At 37.2% G+C, this 16,574-nt stretch overlaps 1 protein-coding gene across 1 annotated transcript in view; it reads left to right on the top strand.

The window, feature by feature from the left end:
- Positions 1–16,574, top strand: part of MYO3A (myosin IIIA) — a 180,449-nt gene that overhangs the window by 37,115 nt on the left and 126,760 nt on the right. The window contains exons 6-9 of the mRNA XM_068545549.1: positions 3,414–3,490; positions 7,183–7,328; positions 10,088–10,153; positions 12,646–12,801. Of these exons, the coding sequence (XP_068401650.1) occupies positions 3,414–3,490; positions 7,183–7,328; positions 10,088–10,153; positions 12,646–12,801 (445 nt within the window). The remainder of the gene's footprint in view (positions 1–3,413; positions 3,491–7,182; positions 7,329–10,087; positions 10,154–12,645; positions 12,802–16,574) is intronic.

Consider the following 16,574-nt stretch of genomic DNA (forward strand, 5'->3'; position numbering starts at 1 on the left):
ACGTTAGATATTATGACCATTAAGTTGCCTTCTAGTTCAGAAGTAGTTGGTTGTGTTGGAAAAATGATCTTCAGAGTTAACAGTCATTGCAGAAGCATTCAACAAACATGATGCGGTCAAGACCTTCCTCTGTTACTCTTTCATAGGTGTGAGTCCTGTTTTTAATGTGATAATTATCCAATATTCTCAGACTCAAGGGTTTCTTATTCTACCTGCTTGCATTTTTCCTTTTTCACTTATTTTGAGACTTTTTGTTTTTCCTGCTTCACATTCTGGGCTGAATTTTTCTTGTTTCCATTCAGTTTACAGGAACCAGGTGTAAAACAGGATCCCAAAGGACTCTAAATATATGAGACTCCATTAGCATTGTAATTCATTATCCCAGATATCATTGGTGTGCAGAAATATCCATAACTAATTATGAAATATTCATAATAGTTATTATTTTAATATCATCCTTTAAAATTATCTTTATACATTTCATAACGTATATATTACTATACTAGGAAATATGTAGAAAATAGTCTGTATCTATATCGAGTATGCTTGCTCAGAAGTTTCTTATTGTTTGGAATGTGTGATCAAGAAGTTTGGAGGCCAAACGCTTGCTTTAAAGAATTCTTAATTCATATTAATATAAAACCTAATAGCTCTTAGACTTTGTAAACTCATTATTATTGACCGTTACCCTTGTTAGTTTGCTCCTTTATATGTAAAACCATTAGGTTCTTGTATCGGTCAGAGCTCCTTGATTGTAGGCAACAGAAACTTAACTCTGACCCGCTTAGGCAATGCTACGGAAAATGGCACTGAGTGGCCTACAAAGCCCAGGGAGAAGCTGGGCAATCCAGCCTCCTAGGAAAGGGCTCTGGCGTCCCTGGGCCTCCAGAGCAGCATCACCTGGGCTAATCCTTAGATCGTCAACACTGGATGACTCACCCTAGTCACTCCAGTCTAGTCACTCTAGTGTCTCCACTCAAGATTCACATTTCCAGGAGGTCTGAATGCTCTATCTTGGGTCCTGTGCCACACACACCCTAAGACACTCTTCTTAGCCTCCTTCCCAATAGATTTCCTGTGGAGTATGGAGGGATGGTCCTTTCCTGACATCCATATCTATAAATTCAGACGCCAGGGCACGACTGCTTGCTGAAAAGTGCCAATTCTAGCGACAGCATCTTTTCTTTATCTTCAGAAAGAAGAAAAATGTATCACCTGATTAGTCTAAAGGGTCACTTTCTTACCAGGAGCAAAACTTTCGATATTTTACTCAGTTGTGGTTTTTTTCTACCCCCTTTACATTTTGCTTAAATGACATTTGAAGTCTTAAACTACCTTTATGAAATTGAAACAAAAATGTTCACCGAGGGTCAAATATAATTTTCAATTTTTTCATAAATAATTATAAGCCCTTAGAATAAATTTTAGTAGATTTATAATCAATTTTAAGTTAAATTTCTTTTAAAATCTATTTACTTTTCCTACTTATATAAATAAATTACTGTACTCTGATACTGTAAAAGTCAAGCTTAATCATTCCTCCCCTTTAATTCATAGGAAAAGACAGGATAAAATGTTTAGATTTATACTTAATTTTTTTGAAAGGTAAAATACCTGGAGTAGAGATAGAGGTAGAGGATGCATTTGGGAGAAATGTGTATTAAACGTTTATTCCCTTTCTTCAGATTATCTGTTAGAAAACATTCAAGGGAGAACCTTCAATCACGGATTAGATAATTTCCTTTGAATTTCAAAAATGATTTCATGAGGATATTTTTTCTGTCAAATGATAGGCTTTTTTAACGGCAAAATGTGAAGGCCGTAGATGAAGATTCCACTTAGGGCAAGATTAATACATTAGTGGAGGAGCTCCTGGAGGGATGAAATTAATATGGAACCAAAACATACTGCCTAGCCCTCTGCTCAAGTATGTTTCCACCAGTGAAATGCCCTTTTGGCTGAATATGGCCTTTGAATTTCATGACAAAGTATCATCTTGGAGGAATCATCTTGGAGGAATCAAATATATCCAATTTTAAACCTCAATTAGTGCCTTTGTTCTACTTGGCCTATAAGATAAACAGCTAGAGCCTAAAACAAATGTGACACCTGGCAGGTGCTCTTCAAAACAGGGACATCAAGGAGTTAAAGTCCATGATTTGGGGATAACCCATCAAGTCCAGAGCAGGTCAAGGGAAGCAGCACCGTGCAGCCAGAGGAGCAGAAGTATGAAACGTGAGGAGGGAGACTGTACTCTGGATTTTCCTGAGTTGGTTATGATTGTATCTAACCAGGTGGAATGAATGAGATGACATGATCGAAAGATTTGCTTATGCCTTTTCATTGTAATCCTTCGGTGTATAATTCTCTAAAGGAAAAGAACTGATTCTGTTGATGGTGTTGGTTTACATAGATGTAGTTAATTTGAAATTTCCGGTCAGGTGTGATTTGTCCCAAGTTGACAGATGGAAAATAATTTTATTCACATTCACAAGTCGCCTGCTATGTGCATACCACGATACAAAACATTCTCAAATTCACCAGAATTTAGTCGTGCACAGAGGGAGGTGGGAGTGGAGAGAGCCTACCATTCAAATCATAACTACGTGCCAAAATATGCAATACAGACAAATAGTTTAAAATCTAGAAGGTCAAAAGATACAGAGGTTACTATGATCAGGAGCAGATTAAGTCAGCAAGGGGGAACTAAAACTTGGAATGGGGCTTTAAGCCTGGATACGTTTGGATACGAGAAATAGAAAATAGGAGGACCATTGTGTATCTTGGCTATGTAGACATCCTGACTTAGGATACTTTTTTTTTTTTTTAATTATTTTTGGCTGTGTTGGGTCTTCGTTTCCGTGCGAGGGCTTTCTCCAGTTGCGGCAAGGGGGGACACTCTTCATCGCAGTGCGCGGGCCTCTCACTATCACGGCCTCCCTTGTTGCGGAACACAGGCTCCAGACGCACAGGCTCAGTAATTGTGGCTCATGGGCCCAGCTGCTCCGCGGCATGTGGGATCTTCCCAGACCAGGGCTCGAACCCGTGTCCGCTGCATTGGCAGGCGGATTCTCAACCACTGCGCCACCAGGGAAGCCCCTGACTTAGGATACTTTAAGGTGAAGTTCAAGTCCAATGGCTTGAACTCCAATCTGTTTTATATATAGTAGTTGGTATCTGCTAATCCCAGTACCATTTTACAGATCTTTAAATTCACTAAGTGTGGGGAAAAGTTTGTGTTTGATCAGAGCTCACAATATGTGGAATCAAAAGAACTAGGGTTTGAGTCCTGATTCTATCCAAACTGTAAGGGAATAGAATTTTAGTATTAGTTTGTAAGCAAATGTATTGCAGTTGGAATCAACTTACCTGAGTAATGAATGCAAGAAGTAAGTCTCGTCTCTTCCTTCCAGGCGTGTCTGCACAGCTCACCAGCACCTGGCACCGTCGGAGTACATCTGTAGGAACACCCTTTTGGATGGCTCCTGAGGTCAGATAGAGTTTTGAGGGAGGCAAATGTAATATTTGATCCTTTCTGAGTTTCCTTTTTATGCATACTCTAGCTCCATATGTGTTTTTGGAATATACTAGAAGAAAATGTCAGTTGTGTTGTTTTTATGTGACATATTTACACGTGTGAGGAGGGACATGGGAGATAATAAATGGGCTGTGAGCAAATATGTGAATAAATGAGGGATTGAATGAATGAGTCACATGAGGTAAAGAGAAACTACAGTTGAACAACACAGGTTTGAACTGCGGGTTTGCTTATACGCACATTTTTTTTCAATAAATATAGTACCTGTATTTTCATTTTACAGATTGTTTTCTTTTTTTATTGAAGTATAGTTGATTTACAATGTTGTGTTAGTTTCTGCTATACAGCAGAGTGATTCAGTTATACATGTATATGTTCTTTTTCCTATTCTTTTTCATTTTAGGTTATTACAAGATATTGAATATAGTTCCCTGTGCTATACAGTAGGACCTTGTTGTTTATCTGTTTTATATACAGTAGTTGGTATCTGCTAATCCCAATCCCATTTTACAGATCTTTAAATTAACTAAGTGTGGGGAAAAGTTTGTGTTTGATCAGAGCTCACAATATGTGGAATCAAAAGAACTAGGGTTTGAGTCCTGATTCTATCCAAACTGTGTCAGCTTCCTGACCTTGGGTGAGTCATTTATCAATTCCTCTGTTTTTGCGGCAGAGATAACAGTACGTGGATTTTCGACTGCTCGGGGGGTTGGAACCCCTAACCCTGTATTGCTCAAGGGTCAGCTGTACTTGCAGCCTTAATTTTTCATTAAATATACTTTTAATTGCTTAGCATGCATCTCTCTTAATGATATTTAGATTTTGTTTTTAACTTGGATAGAAATATAAAAACGCCTAACTTTGTTTAAGATCAGATTCAGGCCTATTAACCTGTGTTTATAGTAGGTTCCCATGTTGAGTCACTCTGCTTAGGGCCATATTGCACTTCAGGAGATTCTTTTCACCATCACTTTTGGGAAGTTGTAGAGAAACTGCTAAAATAGTTGAGGAAAAATGTTTTCTAGAGTCACATCTTTCCTCCACAGTCACTGTTAATGCCTTTAATCCTTTTAATTATGTTTATCAGTAAAGAATATATGTTTGAAAGCTCTGTCTGCAACCTTTGGGAAAAGCTCTGCTATTTACCTACAACTCTAGCGAGTGAAGGGAGGAGAAGTAATTCAAATACTACATTAACATTGCAAAATCGTAGAATTAAATTTGCTTGAGGATTAAATCCTGGTGTACTGTTCCTATTTTAATACTAATTCAATTACTACTTGCAAAAAAAAGTTAAAATGTAAGTGTAATGTAAAACATGGAGAAAGGATAAGTTAGCTTAAGAAACTTTAAAAAATTCCAATGGATTCAAAAATGTTTGAACAGGGAGAACATCTTAGAATAAAAGTAGAAAGTATAGTCATATAAGCAAAAACAAAATTGAATAAGAGTATCTCAAATAAAAATGCTAAAAAAAATTGGGTAAGAGAATCTCAAGTGAGAGTTTCTTCAGTTCGTTCTGATGTATTACTGTTATTTTAAAAGCTTATGAAAAATTTTCAAAGTGAAAAATTAATAAAATTTAGCTATAATACCAAGCTTTGCATCTTATCCACATATATGATTAATTACTATAAAAATACTATAGTATATAAAACTAAATGTTTAATATTAAATAAGTAATCATCTAGCTTTATATTTTTCATATGTTAATTTATAGCAACAAAGCCAGTATTATATTTTAAGTTTGCCATTTAGTAAAAATAATTTTGATTAGTAGATCTTGGAACCAATATATGAGGAAAAGGAAATATTTTGATCTATCTAAAATTTAATTACCAGAATAATAAATAAGTTAATAATTAAAATTGATACTTCTTACTATGCAATTACTAGACAGGCATTTTACTGATAAGTCATTATTTATTATTAGTAAGCCTACTGTAGCACAAATAGGGTTTGAAAGTGCTTTCCTGCTTGGCAAACCAATGGATATTGTATAAAAGAGAAAGGTTCACTGTGGTCTTTTCAAACTGTCATATAAATATATGTTCAAGATTTTGTGCATATTATATGCATCTCCCTGTAATAAGCATTTTCCAACTTGTGAATGATTAGCAGTATTTCAATAAATTTCCACTTACCTAGAATTGTTGAAGAATGTATTTTGAATACATTTTGAGTAATCAACTATCTAGTTAATGAAGACATCACATATATACCAGCTCTATGTTATTCATGTCAAATTGCTATGAATTAGAAAACAATAAGGTAAACAAAATTGTTCAAATTGATTATCAGTTGAAAAGTGAAATTCTTGATTTGACATTTTTTCAGTTAAATTCTAGATCAAGGGTAGCATTTATCGGTTACGTAAAGCCATCCTTCCCAAACTAGAGTATGTGTGTTTCACGGTGAAGGGGACAGGGGAGACAGTGGCTGTGCTGGGTGACCATGTAACTTACTGTCCAAGCCAGGACACTTTGGAGAGTGAAAGGGGATGGTATTTATAATGACTCTAGGGAAGCGAGCATAAACCTAGAACATCATGGGCACATTGGGGCATAAATTCACCCTCTGTGCCAACACAAGGATTTTTTAATGTGTTAAGCTTGATGTTAAGTAGAGTCAGAAAGATGAACTACGTTCCAGACAGGACCTTAGATTCCTTTCACTTTGCATATCATTTCATAGTACTGTAGTTAAATGATAAAACTCTAACCTGCCGTCATCCCCAAATCATTTTTTATTTGTCTTGTGAGTTGGCATTTACAAAATGTAAAATTTTTTTAAATGTAAAAAATATTTTTAAAAATTTAAAGTTGAATTTTCTTTTTGTTATCACTGATGTTACAATTATTATTTGCAGTCTGTCTGTATTTATACTTACACATTTAGAAATAAATTGTGAAGTAACTGTGTAATAATCCTTCTATGTTAACACTATTTCATGATACTGCAAAAAAGATTCCCCCCTTTTTTTCCTTGTCTCTTAGTGACATTCTTTGATTAGTGGAATTTTTAAAAAGCTGGTTGTAGCTTTACTATTTAGTGTGCTCCCAGATAACTGCTGATAAAGCCTTACCAATGTTTATTTTTATCCAGTTTATTTTTCTCTTATTAATGGCATAAGCCTTTTTGCATTTCTCCACACTTGTCTCATTCCTGCCTTCTAGTTGTCAGAAAAGATCGAGGCCATTTAACTAGACTGCTCTCAAGCTTATTGTTCTTTACCTCCTTCGCTTTTTGTTTGTTAAAGATGTATTCTTTATCTTTGCCGAGATGAATGACTCTGTTCACTCATCAAATGTTTATCAAGTGACTATCATTGCACAGGTGTTAGCTGTGTATTTGATTACATCCCTTCCCATGGGGGACACTGTTTCAGTCCCCTTTCTGTTTTGCATTTTCAAAAAATTTTTTTCATAGGTTTCTTCTCATACTTGCAATCCTGCTAAGATATTCTCTGTTCTCAGAAGAAAACTACTGCTACTAATTATAATTTGAGCTTTTACTCCCCTGTGTTACTGCCTTTGCTCGGAGCTCTCAAACCTCATCAGTTTGAACACTTACACATTGTTCTAAGCATTTTGCTATGTGCTTGTTAAAGTCACAAACTTCATTTGTCTTTCATTTTCGACTAGGTGATTGCATGTGAACAGCAGTTGGATACAACTTACGATGCCAGATGTGACACGTGGTCCCTGGGGATCACGGCCATCGAGCTCGGGGATGGAGATCCTCCACTGGCAGACCTCCATCCCATGAGAGCACTCTTCAAAATACCAAGGTCAGGGGGCTCTCACACTGGGTCCAGTACCTGCAGCCCATCTGTCTTCCTCTAGCCACTGAGTGCTCGTCAAGCTCCTCACGGAAATACCCAGATAGATTTCAGCAGGTTGGGAGCAGAGCGGCCTGGAATATCATGCTGCTTCTTCTGAGACACTCTTTTTGTTCCATAGTTTCATTTCCCTGGTCTACGTAAAAGAGCTTTCTCTTGGTACTAAGTGTGTCTTTTTTTCTTTGGCAAGGATTTGAACTCAGAAAACAGCAGTTCCTGCCACTGTTGACCCATTCCCAGATTCATCAGTGAGGCTCCCTGGTCCACAGTCAGTGTAACAGTGATGTGCTTCATTTCACTCTATCAATCTAGTAATTTGTTTACTACTTGCTAATACTTCCCTTTGTTTAGAACTTTAAGATAATAGTATTAAGAAAGTTAGAAATAAAATTTATTGATAAAGTAATGATTTCAAATTTGTTAGTGTTTTTAATATATTAATATGAAACACTAAACTTAGAAGAATAATCTCTTTGGAGCCAGGAAGATGGTTTTCTATGGAGACCCCTCCCCTTCAATGTGTGTATTGACGGACTTTCCCCTGCTGATCTTATCACTAATTAAACACTGTTTTATATATGCTTTGGGTAGTTCCTAGATATTTCAGAAAACTGATGTGAAAAAACTGCCTCTTTTTATTATAAATGTGTTGTCTTTTGAAGACTTTCTTAAGGATTTTGCTTGGCACCTTAATTTTAATGAAATGCACACAGAGAGGGCCTGTGGTGGCAGGGGTCCAGGGCAGAGAGGTAGTGTATGTTACAGTTTGTTACCACATTCTCCATTAAATAAATTGTGTGGTCCTAATGCCTATAGAACACTGAATCATACGTACAAAGCCCTGGTGGGGTGTGGTTCCGGTCCTAAAGAAATGATGCCAGTATGACCTATTCATTTCCAAATAGATCTGTTTGGAATATTTGGCATGTAATTAAATTAGTATAGGACCAAAGCATTTGAATTTGTTTTTAACCTTACCTTGGAGTTTTCTGTCCTGTCTATATGTTCTGAATTATAATACCTTAGAGATAGATCATCCTTTACATAACAATTTCAATGTATGTCTCAGGTCTTACTGTTTGTAAAATATATTGCTTATTTGGTAAGTGGGGAAGCGAGATTACAAAAAAGAGCAGAGGGACTTCCCTGGCGGTCCAGTGGTTAAGACTCACTCTGCGCTTCCACTGCAGGGGGCGCAGGTATGATCCCTGGTTGGGGAACTAGGAACCCGCACGCGGCGCTGTGCAGCCAAAAAAAAAAAAAAAAAAAGGCAGAAAACCTGCTCTATACCAAGTCAGACATTTCATTAAATTTGAGGAAAACAAAAAAAATCTGTATATCCTAATTCCTGCTGTCGTTCAGTACGTAAGATGAAGCACTGTTCTTCCTGAGCCATTTAAATTATGGTTTAAATGACCATAGTTAGCCTAGTGTTACTGCTGTTGGTGACGGTACCACATGGAGGACGGATGCTACTGTTGATACGTATCGTACCTATGAGCAGGGTACTGCTGAAAGCTGCGCCATCTTAGTTATTTCTTATTACCTCTACCACCAGTATTTCTCTGAAATGGAATTCTAAGAATACTGACTGTAGAAATAATGAGAAAAAAAGGGGGATCTGAAAAGCTACCCGGTTCTGAATGTCCTAACATCATCAAAACCTTGTTATACTCAACGAAACCGATAAATCTCTTAGAAAGGAAATTTTCAGGAGAACAAGAAGCAAAGCAAGATTGTTGCAGAAAAGAATTACTTCTTTTAATGTGCAAATCAGCAATCATCAGATAGTCCTAGGATTGTAAAATGAGCTTTAGGCATGATCTAGGGTAGATGAGTAGCTGTACTTTTCTTTAATGAGCCTGTACAGACTGTACATTAATTTCGTTATAAGCTATTTAAGGACTAATGCAGAGCTGAAGACAAAGTATTTCCACTCCACTAATGAAAACAAGGAGCTGTTGGAATTAACATAAAGCAGTACTTCAGCAAATTCAACTATCATGGTTGATCAGTGTTGCTTGATTACAGTTAGATCAGCCTCATTTTCAAATGATGTTCCTTTGTATTCATGAACATACCAAAAAAAGAAAAGATTCGTTCAGCTTAAAATGAAAGGAATTAATAACAGAATCTTCTAAGTGGCATTCAGAGCTTTATTGCTAATCATATTTTCCAGTTCCTTACTTTTGTAACCTTGTTTCTGGCCCTCTACCCAGTAACAACAGAACAAGTCGTAAAGGCATTCTACTATAAAGGACCCTCTATGCTGCAGTTTCCTCCATATTCTGAACACTTCTCCTTTCAGGTCACCTCTGTGTATCCTGAATATTCCTCAGAGATTTCTGCTGGACTCAAAAGAAAAAATCTTTTCCCCAGTAGTCATTGTTTCTATTTGGCTAAGTATTTATGTTTTCCTCTAGGGCTCTCAGTTCAAAGCAAGAAGCTTCTTTCAAAGAAGAAAAATTATCAGCTAGAAAAAATGCGTCATATATTAAGTGCTTTCAGAGAAACAAGGAAACTGTCATTCCATATAAAGAATGATTAAAAACTAATTATCTGTCTTTAAATTGGAAAATGATGGTAATGCTTGATTATACCTGGCAGAATCTTAATGCAGCAATGCATTAGCCTGCCTGGCTCTGCCTCTTAATTTTTATCGTTACTGACCAATGTGCACAATCCAACCTTGTATCTTATTTTTCTAGGAATCCACCCCCAAAACTGAGGCAGCCTGAGATATGGTCAGCAGAATTCAATGACTTCATCAGCAAGTGAGTAATAATAGAGTCTTTTAAAAGAATTAACGAGATCCCGTCCTGCTGTAACTTTGAGATGTGCTTTTTATAACAATTCCTCTGTGCTTCCGAATCTCCTCCTTATCTATTAAATAGCCCCAGAAGTTTCCACGATTTTCTTCAAAACAAGCATCTTCTGAATGTTCAGTGAACCCATTATTGTTCTGATAATGATCTCAAGGTCTTGTCCGTTCACTTATCGATAGCTGTGCTTCTGCAGACGTTGCATTGTCCATGAACCCGTTCTTCTGTCCACCTGCCCTTTGCAGCCTCACCCTCAGCATGTCCCACCTTCTCACCCATCGTCTGTTCAGTCTGTTTCTCAGCCCTTCATTTATCTGCATCGCTAATTCCCATCACAGGGAAGTTGTCCTTGCACTTGGTGAGTCAGATAATCATACAGATAAAATGCTTATACGTTTGAAGTTCACTTTTAATTTGACAGATACTTAGTACAAGTGCAGTGCCTCCAGACAATTGACTAGAAGCTATGAGTCAGCCATTTCTAAATCTGTCCATGAACTTTTTTCTCAATCTTGGTTTATCATGACTTCACCTTGAGAAAATAAGGGAAGGGATGAATGCAAGTTGTAAATGGGAGAGAGGGGTCATTAAGCTTTGATGTGTCAAAGCTCACTCAGAAAATGTAAAGAGGGCAAAAAGGTAGAGGAACCGGTCATCCTTGTCCATACTGCTATCACTGGTTTTCCTACCAAGAATATCTTCTTGTTTCTATAAAGAGAGTTATTTAAGGGTTATGAAAATACAAGAAAGATCGATAATCTGCTTTTTCTTTTAGTTTTCACTTAAATAGTCTTTACTGAGTATGTACTATGCACTGCAGAATATTTAATAAACTGCAGTCGAATTTCACAGACCTCTCAGGAGAATCGGTAGCTTTGAAGGGCTCCCCACGATTCAGTCATGCCCCGTGTCCGCAGGTCCTTCCGCGTGGATCCTCAACGGGACTTGGTGACTTTGACATACTCGGCACAATGTCATCTCTGAGCAACATTTCCTGGTTTCCCCCAAGCAGTTAGGACTCTGCCCTGGGAGCTCTCCCATCCTTTGTTCCTCTTCCTCTAGTAGCATTTCCTCTTTTATTTCCCTACCTGTTTAGAGGTCTTTCTCCCTCACTAGCCAGTAAACAACTCCAGGGCACCGAATGTGCCTTACTTGTCACTGTAACTCCGGTGTCTAGCAGAGTGGCTGGTACACATCAGCTATCTGATAATGTTGTACCTGAATAAAATAACCTCCTATGTGACTAAACTCAATACGTAGATATGAGTGCTGCAGGTGGCAGAAATCGACACATTCTCTGAAACTAAATGAAAACTAAGAGCACTTGTTCTTATTTTCAGACACTGTCATCCTCATTCCTTAGCATCTTTTAGCATCCCTGGGTAGTATCTTTTTAGGTAAGCCCAACAGAATAAGTTGCCAAATTCTCCTCCCAGGGGGATTAACAATGCAGATGAGAAATGGCATGGGTCAGAGCAGGCATGGGTTCCTTCTTCTTTTTTTCTTTTTTTCTACCCCCAAATGACAGCCCCACTCTGACCAATTTTCTCATAATCATAGATCCTCAGAACCTCAGGGTTGGAAGGGTATGCAGAGCGTAAATCCTTCTTGAACGTGTGCACCGAGGGGCCATCCAATCAGTAAACCCCTAATAAAAATAATCCTACTTCCCAATATGGTCCTTTCCATCTTTGATAAGCCAAACTATCAAAAAGTTCTCCCTTATACTGAGCAGAAATCTGTGTCTGTCTTCATTCTCCCCATCGATCCTAGATTTTTTTGTCCCTTGTGACTGAAAACTAGTCTAATCCCTCTTCCAAATATCTGAAGACAGTGGGTTAAACATCCAGTGTTTGTTCCAGTGTTCCTCCTGTGATGCCGTTTCAGGTGCTCTCACCTGGTTGATCCTATCAAGAGGTGTGGTACGCATTCGTACTTCTCCTGGAGGACCTCAAAAAACATCCACTGACATGGGATTTAAACATCCTCAGCACATAAGCCCTCACAGATGAGTTAGCAGTTTTATCACGTAGGAAGAAATAGATCAATTGAGAAACATTTAAAAGCATTAGGGAAGGGAAACTGAAAAGTTTGTTTTAATTCTAGGTAAGCATTAAAACTGTAATGACTGCATTGTTGTTTATCTTTAGCTACTGACTTGTAAAGGAGACTTTGCAATGGAGACTGAGTTCAGTTATCACTCTGCAGTAATGCTTACTGGGAGGCTAGGGAAGGGGAATTTAGTTGGAAGTTGGTATCACTACGGCGTAATCTCTCACAGATTAATTCATCATATTACAGTTCTAACATTGAGATGTGCTTCCTGGGCTGAGCATCGATGAAGAGCATCATTCCATTGTGTTAGAGCAGTTTTTAGGACTGTGAATGATAAATGCAAAACTCTAACTTATCTAATAATGGCATGTTCCTTTTTGCCAGTGCAGGTGCTTGACTAAAGATTATGAAAAGCGGCCAACAGTGTCAGATCTTTTACAGCATAAATTCATTACTCAAGTTGAAGGCAAAGATGCGATGTTGCAAAAACAACTCATGGAATTCATTGGTATTTACCAGTGCACGGGAGGCTCAGAAAAAGCCAGGTAATTAAATAGCATCTTGACTCCAAAATCCAAAGATCATCTAAAGAGTCTGACAATTTTATAATGCAATGGTTGTTAAGGTGAGAAAAGAACTCCCTGGTTTAATGATTTAAATTCCCTGGTTGTGGTTTGGAGATAAAGTGGTATTTGAATGAAAAGTGAATGTCACATGTTGAGTTGCATCCTGATATGGTAAAATTACTGGCAGCATTTTTTTTTCTTTCTTTTTGAATTTTATTTAATTTATTTTTTTTATACAGCAGGTCCTTATTAGTCATCCATTTTATACACATTAGTGTATACATGTCAATCCCAATCTCCCAATTCATCACACCACCCCCCCCGCCCCCGCCGCTTTCCCCCCTTGGTGTCCATATCTTTGTTCTCTACATCTGTGTCTCAACTTCTGCCCTGCAAAGCGGTTCATCTGTACCATTTTTTTAGGTTCTACATATACGCGTTAGTATATGATATTTGTTTTTCTCTTTCTGACTTACTTCATGCTGTATGACAGTCTCTAGATTTATCCACATCTCCACAAATGACCCAATTTCATTCCTTTTTATGGCTGAGTATTATTCTATTGTATATATGTACCACATCTTCTTTATCCATTCGTCTGTCCATGCGCATTTAGGTTGCTTCCATGACCTGGCTATTGTAAATAGCGCAGCAATGAACATTGGGGTGCATGTGTCTTTTTGAATTATGGTTTTCTCTGGGTATATGCCCAGGAGTGGGATTGCTGGGTCATATGGTAGTTCTATTTTTAGTTTTTTAAGGAACCTCCATATTGTTCTCCAAAGTGGTTGTATCAATTTACATTCCCACCAACAGTGCAAGAGGGTTCCCTTTTCTCCACACCCTCTCCAGCATTTGTTGATTGTAGATTTTCTGATGATGCCCATTCTAACTGGTGTGAGGTGATACCTCATTGTAGTTTTGTTATGCATTTTTCTAATAATTAGTGATGTTGAGCATCCTTTCATGGGTTTGTTGGCAATCTGTGTATCCTCTGTGGAGAAATGTCTATTTAGGTCTTCTGCCCATTTTGGGATTGGGTTGTTTGTTTCTTTAATATTGAGCTGCATGAGCTGTTTATATATTTTGGAGATTAATCCTTTGTCCGTTGATTCATTTGCAAATATTTTCTCCCATTCTGAGGGTTGTCTTTTCGTCTTGTTTGAAGTTTCCTTTGCTTTGCAAAAAGCATTTAAGTTTCATTAGGTCCCATTTGTTTATTTGTGTTTTTATTTCCATTACTCTAGGAGGTGGATCAAAAAAGATCTTGCTGTGATTTATGTCAAAGCGTGTTCTTCCTATGTTTTCCTCTAAGAGTTTTATAGTGTCTGGTCTTACATTTAAGTCTCTAATCCATTTTGACTTTATTTTTGTGTATGGTGTTAGGTAGTGTTCTAATTTCATTCTTTTACATGTAGCTGTCCAGTTTTCCCAGCACCATTTATTGAAGAGACTGTCTTTTCTCCATTGTATATCCTTGCCTCCTTTGTCATAGATTAGTTGACCATAGGTGCATGGGTTTATCTCTAGGCTTTCTATCCTGTTCCATTGGTCTATATTTCTGTTTTTGTGCCAGTACCATATTGTCTTGATTACTGTAGTATAGTCTGAAGTTAGGGAGTCTGATTCCTCCAGCTCCGTTTTTTTCCCTCAAGACTGCTTTGGCTATTCGGGGTCTTTTGTGTCTCCATACAAATTTTAAGATTTTTTGTTCTAGTTCTGTAAAAAAATGCCATTGGTAATTTGATAGGGATTGCACTGAATCTGTAGATTGCTTTGGGTAGTATAGTCATTTTCACAATATTGATTCTTCCAATCCAAGAACATGGTATATCTCTCCATCCGTTAGTATCATCTTTAATTTCTTTCAACAGTGTCTTTTAGTTTTCTGCATACAGCTCTTTTGTCTCCCTAGGCAGGTTTATTCCTAGGTATTTTATTCTTTTTGTTGCAGTGGTAAATGGGAGTGTTTCCTTATTTTCTTTTTCAGAATTTTCATCATTAGTGTATAGGAATGCAAGAGATTTCTGTGCATTAATTTTGTATCCTGCAACTTTACCAAATTCATTGATTGGCTCTAGTAGTTTTCTGGTGGCATCTTTAGGATTCTCTATGTATAGTATCACGTATGTATAGTATCACGTCCTCTGCAAACAGTGACAGTTTTACTTCTTCTTTTCTAATTTGTATTCCTTTTATTTCTTTTTCTTCTCTGATTGCCATGGGTAGGACTTCCAAAACTAGGTTGAATAATAGTGGCAAGAGTGGACATCCTTGTCTCGTTCCTGATCTTAGAGGAAATGCTTTCAGTTTTTCACCATTGAGAATGATGTTTGCTGTGGGTTTGTCATATATGGCCTTTATTATGTTGAGGTAGGTTCCCTCTGTGCCCACTTTCTGGAGAGTTTTTATCATAAATGGGTGTTGAATTTTGTCAAAAGCTTTTTTTGCATCTATTGAGATGATCATATGGTTTTAATTCTTCAGTTTGTTAATATGGTGTATCACGTTGATTGATTTGCATATATTGAAGAATCCTTGCATCCCTGTGATAAATCCCACTTGATTATGGTGTATGACCATTTTAATGTGTTGTTGGATTCTGTTTGCTAGTATTTTGTTGAGGATTTTTGCATCTATATTCATCAGTGATATTGGTCTGTAATTTTCTTTTTTTGTAGTATCTTTGTCTGGTTTTGGTATCAGGGTGATGGTGGCCTCGTAGAATGAGTTTGGGAGTGTTCCTTCCTCCGCAATTTTTTTGGAAGAGTTTGAGAAGGATGGGTGTTAGCTCTTCTCTAAATGTTTGATAGAATTCACCTGTGAAGCCATCTGGTCCTGGACTTTTGTTTGTTGGAAGATTTTTAATCACAGTTTCAATTTCATTACTTGTGATTGGTCTGTTCATATTTTCTATTTCTTCCTGGTTCAGTCTTGGAAGGTTATCCCTTTCTAAGAATTTGTCCATTTCTTCCAGGTTGTCCATTTTATTGGCATAGAGTTGCTTGTAGTAGTCTCTTAGGATGCTTTGTATTTCTGTGGTGTCTGTTGTAATTTCTCCTTTTTCATTTCTAATTTTATTGATTTGAGACCTCTCCCTCTTTTGCTTGATCAGTCTGGCTAATAGTTTATCAATTTTGTTTATCTTCTCAAAGAATCAGCTTTTAGTTTTTTTGATCTTTGCTATTGTTTTCTTTGTTTCTATTTCATTTATTTCTGCTCTGATCTTTATGATTTCTTTCCTTCTGCTAACTTTGGGTTTTGTTTGTTCTTCTTTCTCTAGTTCCTTTAGGTGTAAGGTTAGATTGTTTATTTGAGATTTTTCTTGTTTCTTGAGGTAGGCTTGTATAGCTATAAACTTCCCTCTTAGAACTGCTTTTGCTGCATCCCATAGGTTTTGGGTCATCGTGTTTTCATTGTCATTTGTCTGTAGGTATTTTTTGATTTCCTCTTTGATTTCTTCAGTGATCTGTTGGTTATTTAGTAATGTATTGTTTAGCCTCCATGTGTTTGTGTTTTTTACGTTTTTTCCCTGTAATTGATTCTTAATCTCATAGCATTGTGGTCAGAAGAGATGCTTGATATGATTTCAATTTTCTTAAATTTACTGAGGCTTGATTTGTGACCCACATTGTGATCTATGCTGGAGAATGTTCTGTGCGCAGTTGAGAAGAAAGCGTAATCTTCTGTTTTTGGATGGAATGTCCTATAAATATCAATTAAATCTATCTGGTCTATTGTGTCATTTAAAG

The sequence above is a fragment of the Eschrichtius robustus genome, chromosome 1, assembly GCF_028021215.1.
Source record: "Eschrichtius robustus isolate mEscRob2 chromosome 1, mEscRob2.pri, whole genome shotgun sequence".
NCBI lineage: Eukaryota > Metazoa > Chordata > Mammalia > Artiodactyla > Eschrichtiidae > Eschrichtius > Eschrichtius robustus.